The sequence below is a fragment of the Borostomias antarcticus genome (assembly GCF_949987555.1).
Source record: "Borostomias antarcticus genome assembly, chromosome: 6".
NCBI classification, from domain to species: domain Eukaryota; kingdom Metazoa; phylum Chordata; class Actinopteri; order Stomiiformes; family Stomiidae; genus Borostomias; species Borostomias antarcticus.
This window is the reverse complement of record NC_140239.1, coordinates 5,545,562-5,556,614: the sequence shown is the minus strand read 5'-3', so window position 1 is coordinate 5,556,614 and position 11,053 is coordinate 5,545,562. Positions and strand designations below refer to the sequence as shown.

General features: G+C 48.9%; 1 protein-coding gene across 1 annotated transcript in view; it reads left to right on the top strand.

The window, feature by feature from the left end:
* Nucleotides 1–2,525: 2,525 nt before the first annotated feature.
* The window catches only part of smarcad1a (SNF2 related chromatin remodeling ATPase with DExD box 1a), a gene marked incomplete at both ends in the record, with an annotated part of 19,850 nt that continues 11,322 nt past the window's right edge, over nucleotides 2,526–11,053 (top strand). Inside the window, 8 exons of the mRNA XM_084439642.1 lie at nucleotides 2,526–2,662; nucleotides 8,060–8,161; nucleotides 8,431–8,527; nucleotides 8,813–8,882; nucleotides 9,517–9,605; nucleotides 9,971–10,075; nucleotides 10,425–10,503; nucleotides 10,742–11,053. The exon at nucleotides 10,742–11,053 is cut by the window's right edge and continues 344 nt beyond it. Coding sequence (XP_084295768.1) covers nucleotides 2,526–2,662; nucleotides 8,060–8,161; nucleotides 8,431–8,527; nucleotides 8,813–8,882; nucleotides 9,517–9,605; nucleotides 9,971–10,075; nucleotides 10,425–10,503; nucleotides 10,742–11,053 — 991 coding nt within the window. The remainder of the gene's footprint in view (nucleotides 2,663–8,059; nucleotides 8,162–8,430; nucleotides 8,528–8,812; nucleotides 8,883–9,516; nucleotides 9,606–9,970; nucleotides 10,076–10,424; nucleotides 10,504–10,741) is intronic.

The window sequence follows — 11,053 nt, the reverse complement described above, 5'->3', positions numbered from 1 at the left end:
GAGTCAACATCCCAAACTCATACCCTAGCAGCCGCTGCCTGGTCAGAGTAACTCTTCACATCTTCGTTGTTATGTTTATAGCGGCTTTAATGTGATTGATATTATGTCTGTGTGGCAGATGTTGTTGTCGGTTAGTTTTCAGGCAGTGTTGATAAGTCACAGATCTTCAATAAAACGCTGAAGAGGACAGACAAAGCAAAAGAAAACCACAGTGAACAAGTAATATCCAAAGAAGATGGTGAAAGGGTAAATGGTGTGTGTAGTCTGCACTCACACACACATTCACACACCAATGGCAGCAGCCGCCATGCAAGATGCTGGCCTGTTCACTGGGGGCAAGTTAGGGTTCAGTGTCTTACCCAAGGACACCTCGACACGCGGAGACAGGAGGAGCTGGGATTCGAACCGCTGACCCTACGATCGTTGGACGACCTGCTCTACCTCCTAAGCCATAACCGCCCCAAAGGCGTCTGGAAGCACAACAAGCCGTCCGTTACCAGGAGCAAAGTCACCAACTAGATGACACATAATGGAGAGCTGTAGCAGCATGGTGTTAAACTAGAAGCTGTATCGGTACAAATACAGGAAGTAGAATGAGGTTTACCACCAATGACAGCCTGCCTCCTCCAGCCCTCCTACACCACCATGTCACCTGAGGTTACCTCCGAATCCACCCCCCACCGCTCTCCAACCAGGCCCCCTCTCTGATTTCTGCCCGACAAATTGTCTTATCGGGCGGCAGCCGATTGGGCGAATAAAAACCTGACCTTTGCCGGGGGGCCAATGACATTGCGTCTCAGCCGTCTCGCTGGTACACTGATGCTGAGATAAGGAGGATCAGAGAAGCCAGCCAAGTGGCTAACAAGGACCATTAGGGGCTCAGCCTGGGAGGGTGGGTGGGTGGAGGAGGTGGGGGGGAGGGGGGGGGGGGTCAAGGGTTAAAAGGTGGATGGACTGCAAAGGAGGAAACGAGGGAGGTGAGGGAAAGATGGAAGAGAGAGGAGTTGGGGAGAGATGAGGGGGAGAGATGGGCAGGGTGGGGGAGGAGTAAGGAGGTTGGCGGGGTACGGGTGAGGGGAGCACATCTGGGGTGTGGCACGGAAGAGGAGGTGTAGGGAGTAGGGAGGCTGACGTTGGGGAGGGTTATTGCATTTTGGGTAACGGTGGTTGTGTTAGCTAGGTGGTTGGGGGGGGGGGGGGGGTGGATGACCGTTCAGATGGCCACCATTGTCCTGTGTTAAAAGCAGCGGCACTCACAGAGCAGGGAAACCCCGTTTTTCAGTTTGAGAGGAGAGGAGGGTCAGGGAGGAGGGAGGGAGGGAGGGAGGGAGGGAGGGGGGTGGTGGTTAAAGATAAGTGTCTCCACCTCTCGGGCCTCACGCTCCACTGCTCGAAGACGAGAGAGAGAGAGAGAGAGAGGGAGAGAGAGAGAGAGAGAGAGAGGGAGGAGAGGGGGAGAAGGGGACAGGCCGGGGACACAGTGGGGCTTTGTGGCGACTTATCAGGACTGACGGCACAGCACAGGGAGGAGTGAGAAGCAATGAATAGGGACGGAGGGATGGAAGGAGGGAGGGGGGATGGACAGAAAGAGAAAAGAGTGGAGGGAGGGAGGGAGGGAGGGAGGGGGCGCTGGTGAGTGTAGGGGACAAGCAGGAGCAAAATGCCCTCTTAGATCACATTCCTAACCTGAGTGGCCGCGACCTAGACTAGAGGGAGAGGAGAAGGGAGGGAGGGAGAGGTGGAGGTAGAGAAAGCAGGAGAAGGTCAAGAGGAGATATATAATCTGGAGGGAGGGAAAGAGGGAGGGAGGGGGAGGGGGGGGGAGAGGGGGCGGAGAAGGGAGCTTCGGTTACTCAGGAGTCGCGCTGTCACGTCCATCAGGGTGGCATTGTGAACGGGAGAAGCCAGAGATGATCAGGTGGACAGTGTGTCTCTGGGACTTCCTTGCGATGTGGTCTGTTGGTACAAGACAATCACACACACACAGATGGATGGACAGATAGATGGACAGATAGACGGATGGTTAGACTGACTCCCCACCTCCAGGAACAAGAATGGGGGTTCAACATTGGGGCTGCGGCTATCAGGTCACCACACAGCAGAGAGCCGAGGGCAGAGCGATGTGAGTCAGAGCACTTTTGGTATCAGCTTATCACACACTATCTAAGAGTGGGCTACAGAAAGACAGACAGACAGGCTGACGGACGGACAGACAGATGGACAGACGGACAGACGGACGGACAGACTGACTGACTGAATGACTGACTGACTGACTGACTGACTGACTGACTGACTGACTGACTGACTGACTGACAGACAGACAGACGAACAGACAAAGAAACTGAGACTTGGAGCTTTAACTAAAGTCCCTTTCGTGACAACTATCCTGGTCCTGAAGACTTCTGCAACAAAAACACATACAAACACAAAAACAAACACGGACACTGTCTTTCCACCCAAACACACACACACACACACACACACAAAAACACAAAACACACAACCCCTCCCCCAGCTATACGGTCATGCTGGGAGGGGTCATGTCAGACATCGGCCCCCACAGCGTCAGCCCCCCTCTCCCACAATCCTCCAGTGCTGAGGCTGTCACCGCCGCCCCGCTGAGGTGTCCCAGGGCAGACACAGGCCCCACCAGCCTGGGCCAGTAGGGGGGCGCTCCCGTCCTCACATTCCCAGCCCAGTCAGCTCACCCTGCCTGCCAGCACAGAGAATAGAGAGGGCAAGGGACACCGCTAACGAGTTTTTCATTCTCCCCCCCCTGTCTGTCTGACAGGCGGTCACCCCCTCCTCCTTCATACACACACACACACACACACACATTCATACACACACGTACGCAACGTGCCTAAGCATACACACACACACACACACACAAACACTCACATTCATACACACATACGTACACAAATGTGCCTAAGTGTACACACACACACACACACACACACACACACACACACATCATACACACACACACACGTACACGTACACAAATGTGCCTAAGGGTCCACACACACACGCACACGCACACACACACACACACACACACACACACACACACACACACACACACAGGATGAAACCATTGCTGATATTTCTCAGATGTACGTGAGATCCAAGTGTTACCGTTTCCTCCTTGGAAAGAAGAGTCACTCAGCAGACTGAGGTAAGTCATCTATACCGATAAGTATACTGAGGCAGTACAATAGAGAGCAAACCGAGTACACTATACTATAACAACTATACCCAGGGAGACAAACAGGAGAGAGACTCGAGCACAAGAGAGACTCGTTCCCAGTCGTTGGCGAGACCGTGGGCAGGGCCGCCGGTACAGAGGAATGCCGAGGTAACAAAGCGCTAGTTTGAGTGATGTTCTGTAAGTCAGGCGAGGGGATAAGTCATGTGGTGTCTCTCCTCTCTCCTCTCTCTCTCTCCGTGGATGGTCTGGGCTGCTCGGCACTACTCCGACTCTCTGGGGAATTCTCCCCTGCTGTTCTCCCCCCCCCCCCAGTGGGAAAACCACATGAATGATGACTAAACTAAACTGGCTTCGGATACGCTCCGGCGTGAGGGCGGGGCCTGTCGCACAGAGGCGCGGCGCAGCATCAGTGGGTGTGGGATACAGGAGAGGCAGGCACTTGTGTGATGTTTGATGTTTGATGTTTGATGTTTTTGGCCTCTCTAACTCTGAAAATTTAATTTAATGTAATGTATTGCTTTATAAATGTTCTTAGCCGTTAGACAAACATACTCCAGGAGCTTGCTCGATCGCCTTGTTGAGAGGGGTCAATTTTTTCTCACTTTTCTGGCCCCCGGGTGATGCTGGTTTTTTGCTTCCCTCTGGAAGCAAGGTAGGGGTGGGTCGTATACCCACCTCCCTTGTTCTCTGTGAAGCGCATTGTGTTGCCTCTGAGTATGAAATGCGCTATACAAATAAAGCTTTGATTGATCGATTGATTGATTTATGTCACCCAGATATCGGACATCATGGAATAAGGGCAGATGCTATAGGTATACTGACAATGCGATGATATGAAACTAAACTGAGAAAATTAATTTTATAAATGTGGCATAGACAGTATTATGGTTGGCAATATTTACCAAGTGGCCTTTTGAATGAGCTTGTCTAGACAGTGGGTGACCTGATTCTTCATCCACCTTCCAGCCCTGATGTTTTATTGGCCATGGAATATTCTGGTATTCTTTCTTCGAAGAAATGGTGCTTCCTATTGCCATAAAGGCATAACTCTAGAAAAATCTTTAAGAACCCTTTCATCAAGCAAAGGTTTTAGGTGCACCACAGTAACAACCACATAACACTTTTTTGGAGCATTTTTAAAAAGTCTACAGAAGTAAACCTGTATGTCCACGTACCACTTCAAACACACTAATCAACTACATACAAACACACTAATCAACTACATACAAACACACTCATCAACTACATACAAACACACTCATCAACTACATACAAACACACTAATCACGTAACTAATTGAAATGACACCGCTGATGCTATTCTGCTGATCCAAAGTAAACACATTAGCATAATGAGTATGAGAGGGGCTCAATATCTCTACCTCTGGATCTCCCAGTAGGGTTTCTGCTGGGAGCGTCAGTCAGAGGCGATATGGTAATTCATTAGCTTCCAGAGGATATCTATCTATTTTCCCAGTCAGGTCGTCACAGGGGGCGATGTGCGCTCTCGGAACGGGGGCGGGTTCACATCCCAGACGCGTTACCACGGAGATAAGGTGCTCCCTGCCGCCGCCGGGTCTCGGCCAAGTTGGGCGTCATGGCGACCGGATAGTGACAGACACGGTGACGAGTCCGCTAGCTGAGACGCTGCCGGGTCAACCTTGAGACGAACGCGCGCGGACGCACGCACGCGCACACACACACAGACACACACACACAGACACAACTCTAGTATTCCTCTTCATATCTTCATCAAGCCCCCAAAATCTGTGTCTCCAGCCTGAACCACCATCATGGACACTCACACACACACACACACACACACACAGACAAAACTCTAGTATTCATCTTCATATCTTCATCAAGCTAACCGGTCCCCCAAAACCTGTGTCTCCAGCCTGAACCACCATCCTGGACACTCACACACACACACACACACACATGCACGCACACACACACACACACACACACACACACACACACACACACACAGCCTCAACCATCGTCCTGGACACTCGTCAAGGATCCACACCTGTGGATACCAAGACAGGATGCAGGCTCACATTAAGTAGTTGCTGAACTTTTTATTCTATTGTCTGAGGCCACAATGGAGGCAGTGGGGTATCCATCTTCTCTGGAGAGCCAGACATGAATCTTGGTACTTAAAGACAACGTTAAAAACAGGAACACACACAAAACTCGCACAAACACGCGCAAACACACACTAACACGCACAAACACACACAAACGCCGTGGCGGGCTCATGTGTCGTCGCGTCGCGCAGACTGCCGTGAAAACCTGACCGGGAGCCACGGTTGGGCCTCCCGCTGTGAAAGGTCGCGACCCCTATCAGACTGTGTGTCAGTGTGCCCATTGTCTCGTTGGCAGTAGTGTAAGTTATAGGGTCTCCATAGCGATAGGGAGAGGCGACATGGTGGCGTCAGAATGGCGCTATAGTGTGTTGCTAGTACACGCCAGGACTGTACGCCCTCTGTGGCTCTGACTACCACTAGACTGGCTTAACGTATGCAGGGTGATTATGCTATAGGGCAGAGGTTTCAGTCAAGGCTTCGTAGCAACATCTAGACCCCCTGGCTCAAACATCAGTCCATGTAAACCAAATAGACACGGACATCTCCTGGGCAGAGTGCCCCAGAGATATGTGGATGAGGATGGAGGAGGATATTTGGATGAGGTAGACACTGTGGAGGGGAACGCATTCCCTCGCCACTTTAAGCGGGCTGCCGAACCTGTCTTACAATTTAACCATTAAGCAGATGCTTGTATCCAAAACGACTTTCATTGTATTGAGATAGCAGGGTTAAGTGCCTTGCACAAGGGCACATCGGGTAAACGATGACTGTCGAGTCGTTTGGTTCTGCCTTGAGCCAGCGGACCCCATTCACTAGTCAGATGCTCTCATCACTGGGCTCTCATAGGCTATGGCCAGAATGGTTTTTTAGAGCTGTTCTTTTCAGCCCTGATAGTGTAGAAGTGCTAAAACTCCCCGCACAGAGGCTGTGAGGACTGGGGTCCCAGGTAAGATTATTTGTATGTATCGCCCTCCTGTGGTCACTATTGGCATGATCTCACTTGCGCAGAAGGGGGAAGCTGCATTGTAGAGCGTCATCTAGTGGCACCATACAGTAATATAGAAACATCATACAGCATAGGCCTACTGATAAAGTCCCCCTGTGCTTCTAATACTTATCATGGCAGTCACCGGTAGGTGCTCTTGACCAGGGTCAATAACACATCCACCATCTTTAGACTTGGTGGGGCTAGAAGCCTAATGGAGGTGCTTTGAACCATAGGCTACTCTGATAGCCCTGGAACTTGATGCTAGTTGTCATGGACAACTGGCATAGTTAGGTGAAGTTGGTTCTAACTTGGATATCCGAAAGATATTCAGACACCCAGTCTTATCGTCGTATCATCCCGACTCCAACCCGGGGTGGAAAGCTGCTCATCCCGGGGTTTAGATCCACAATGCAACGGTCTGCCCAACCTGCCGCTTTAGTAGGCCTAGTCAATGCAAATGGTAATGGCGCTATAGATGCTTGGCTGGAGTTTGTCTTTGACCCCATAGGCATGGGGATTGAACCCTCTCCACAAGTCCGTACAGCCTTCAATATCTTTTTCTCAAAGTAAGCTACTAGGCTTCCATCACTAGGCCATACAGTGGCTTTCAGACTATTGATTTATGAAACATGCACATTCATTTTCAGTGAAATTAGACATTTTGAGAAATGTAAATGAACAGAACCAAAGATTCTGGAAAATAGACCTAATATGGTTTGTGAATGTTCCTCTCCATCCTGTAGGCTACAATTAACCAAATATGGTGTGAAACAGCTGTGACAGGCTCTGGACACCTCGTTAAATCAATTATGTTTTCACCTCATCAATTCAGAAAGACATTTTACCATGTCTGATTGGTTTATTGACCGATTAGAGCATTTTGCAGGCAGAGGCCCAGCAGCTATTTCTATGGTTACATCATGTAGGTGCCGGAAACGAGAAGCCGGTCTCTTCTCCAGTGTCACGTCTTTCTATTGGTCTATCCTCCATTCCATTGGCATGCATTGTCCAATAAGCAGCGTAGTTAGGTTTGGCGTTTCTGCCTTGCTTCGTGTAGCAGTACGCGGGAAAATAGCTGTCTGCCTTGGTGTTTAGTCAAATTAGCAAACGTTAGGCACGGAATATATCAAGCGAAATTAATGTGCGTATTGTTTTGATATAAACGGCAACGTCTAGTTCGCGGTGACAGTTGGAAGGGTTGCCTCGCAGGAGGAGTATGACCCACACCATCCCGCTATCCTGTAACAGTCAGCAGCAGCACAAGAATCCCGGCCGGCAAGATCAGGATACAATTGAATAACAAAATCTGCCTCTGCTGCTTGACAAAGAAAGGGCTCAGTGCAACCGCTAGCAGCTAGCTCGCTAGCTCCCTCGTTCGTGTGAAAATGAGTGTTTTTAATTTAGACAGGTTTCGTTTTGACAAGACGGCACCGACTCTAGAGAAGCACAACGTTGAGAATGGTTCCATAAGCCCAGACTCGGAGAAGGAGAACAATCCAGGCAAGTTAGTTCTGAATGATGGCTAGCTAGTGGTACAGTACAGTTAGCTAGCTAGCTACATAGGTAACGTTAGGTAGCTAGCTCGCTAGGCCTATCTGTCATTCAGCTAGCCAGGGCAGGTGATTGCTGAGTTAGCCTGGGCTGGTGCCAACCGGCTAGTAATATGTCTAATACCTAGTAACTAGTTATCACCATGTGACATCCAACTTTCTATTCCAGCATTTGTAACATTAGTGCTACCCCCCCTTGCAGCCCGTGTGCCCAGTTCATCCAAAAGCGTCCCTGTGAAAGGCCATTCTCGGGGAGTGGTGTTTGAGGATGTCATCAGTGACTCTGACGATGAGTGCAAACCCCTAAGAAAGGTCAAGTAAGTACAATTGAGATTAGCTCAAACAAAGCACTTCTTCTCGCTTATACATCCCAATAGTTGTCACATTACTTAAGTCTAACTAGCAGTTGCTTAACAAGAATGCCTGCCATATTTGCACTCCAAATAACTGAACGGTTATTCCCACCCTCACATAATTTGACAAACAATCACAGATATATCACATTGGATTGGGCATCAAGTATATAGCCTTATGTTTCATATCTGGGATGTCAAATGCGTAGTATTCATGTTTTCCTGTTTGCCAGGGAGCCGGTGAAGAGAGAAGAAAAAAGGGAGTTGGAGGAAAAAGTGACCAGGCTACTGGAAGTCTTTCCTCAGAGAACCAAAGAGGAAGTGCTGGAGGTCAGTGTACATCTGGGCTTGATTCCAATTCAGGAAGGCCTACCTTTACATGTATCCTAGTTCAATTCAGGAAGGCCTACAGTTGCATGTGTACTACTACCCCCCCCCCCCACTGTACTCTACTAGGTCCTAAAGAAGTGTCTCTTTTGTGTTCAGTGAACAACGGCACATGAATAAGAACCATTTGTCGTCTTCAGCGGGACGTCTCCATTGTCTTGCCTGTGCCCTGTGTCCAGTGCTCAGTGTTGAAGGACACGCATGTCGTCACTCCGTCTTTGTCCTCAGGTGGTGGAGAGCACGAGCACGTTGGATGGCGCTGTGGCCGCGTGCCTCATGAGATATGGTGACAAAGAAGGTAACGGGATACTCGTTAAGTTCCAACACTTCACTGTTGTCGCACTCCCATGGTCCTCATGTTCAAACCTCACTGGAGGGTTTTACCCCAGAGCTTCCGCTTGTGGGACTGGACAGTTATGTTCATTGTGCTGGATACAAAGCCGAGTGCAACTCAAGCATGACTATCAAATAGGGGCCTATTTACTAACTCAGTCCTCTTAATCTGCAGCCTCCACCTTCTGTATATGTATTGTATTTAAGCAATAAACCACTCGAGGCCGTGTGTTATAGTGATTTTATAACAGCTAGGGGGCGTTGTTAGGCACGACGGAAGCGAAGCATCATTCCCTCAATTCCGCCGAGCAAAATAGTTCCCCTAACAAATGGGTTGCCAAGCAACAACAACAACTACAATGCATTGGATCAAATGGGAGGCGCATTAATACTGAAAATGGAATGATATGCGGTCCCAGGTGTGTGTGTTACAAAGTATTTTAACACGGCTTCCAGCCAATCAGAATCAAGAACCAGAACTAACCGTTGTATAATGTACTGTAGGACAGACTCCTGGTGCATGTAGATCTACTTGGCCATGAAGGTGAGTCTGGTGTGCCAGGCTAACGCTCTCCCTTACTGTCATGGCGGCCTTGCAGGTCCAGATGCTACCAGGAAGAGGAAGCAGGACGAGTCCAGTGGTTCTCAGGACAGTGACGGGGTCCAGCCCAGCAAGAAGAGGCGTCCGGTAATCTCGCCTCAAATGATTCAGAATCAATTCCTGAATCCCAAAATCGATGTTTTATTTAATGAATAAATAAAGGAATGAATTTTTCATTCATTCAATGATTCATTCATTCATTTTTGGAAATCAGTATCGATAGCCCTAGTATTGATGTGTTTCATAACTTGGCAGTCATGTAATTAAGGTTACAGCAAAAAAAAAAAAAAAAGGTTTTAGTAACACTAACCGAATCGATATTGAATCGAATCGAATCGTGATAATCGATTCTGAACCTTGTGAATCGGAATCGAATCGATTCTTGAAATTCAAATCGATATCCAGCCCTACTGCATGGTTACCCGTCTGTATGTCTGCCTCATGTGATACAGGCTCAGGACTCGGACAAGGAAGGGGAAGGGGAGGAGCCTAGCTGGGAGAAACAGGAAGCAATGGTCAGGAAGCTGCAAAGGAAGTTCCCAGACCTGGATAAAGAGGTGAGTCTTGTTGTCACGGTAATCTCGCCTCTCCCACCTCGTGTGACCGAGAGTCTGAATTATATAAAGATAATTTGGTATATTTGGGGAGATTATCTGTATCATTGCACAAGATTACGTCTTTGTAAAGTGTTTTGAGACCATGTACACTTTTTACCTCACTTGTTTAGATGAAAGATTATTTGCGTACAGTACCATTTACCCTATATACAAGATTTCCATGTATATAGGGCAAGGCCATGAGATCTGTTTGTAATATGTAGATAATTGCTGTCAGGCAGTATGATCCTAGGTCATAAAGAAGAGGGTCTCTTGGTGTAGTGTTCATTTTACCCATGTTCCATTGCAGGAGCTGAGGGAAGTGCTTCAGGAGCATGAGTGGAACGTGGACAACTCCCTGGAGGTTCTGCAGATGTTCTCTGATCCAGGTCAGGGCGCAGGAACCTTTGAGAACCTACTGTTATCGATACTATCGCTGCTATCATTACCTTACCCCTGAAGATATTTTCAGTTTATAGCCTGTTGATGCTTCAAACGCCTATCGATCACCTATAGGGAGCTATCCCAACAAAGTGTTTTGATAAGACGAAGAATTTTCATTAACTTTTAACAGTTTAATTTCTTATTTTCCGTGTACTTTCTTCCTTCCCTGCTGTGATGCTACAGTGGACACCAGCATCAGCTCACCCGAACGCAAGAAGGAGAAGAAACCTAGAGACGCGAGTCCAGAGACCAAACACAGGCGGGATGATGGGAACTCCAGAGATGGCCGTGCGGAAAGGGACAAGCGAAGCAGAGACGCCAGAGACTCAAAAGACAGCAGACACTCGAAGCACGGCAAAGACAGCAGAGAGGCGTCCCGGCCAAGCGGCAAGTCCAATCTCTCGCCATGGCTGACCTCATGCCCCGTGTCCACATCGTCCACCTCCTCTTCCTCATCGACGGCGAAAAAACCCTCGTCGTCCTCCGCCTCCGCGA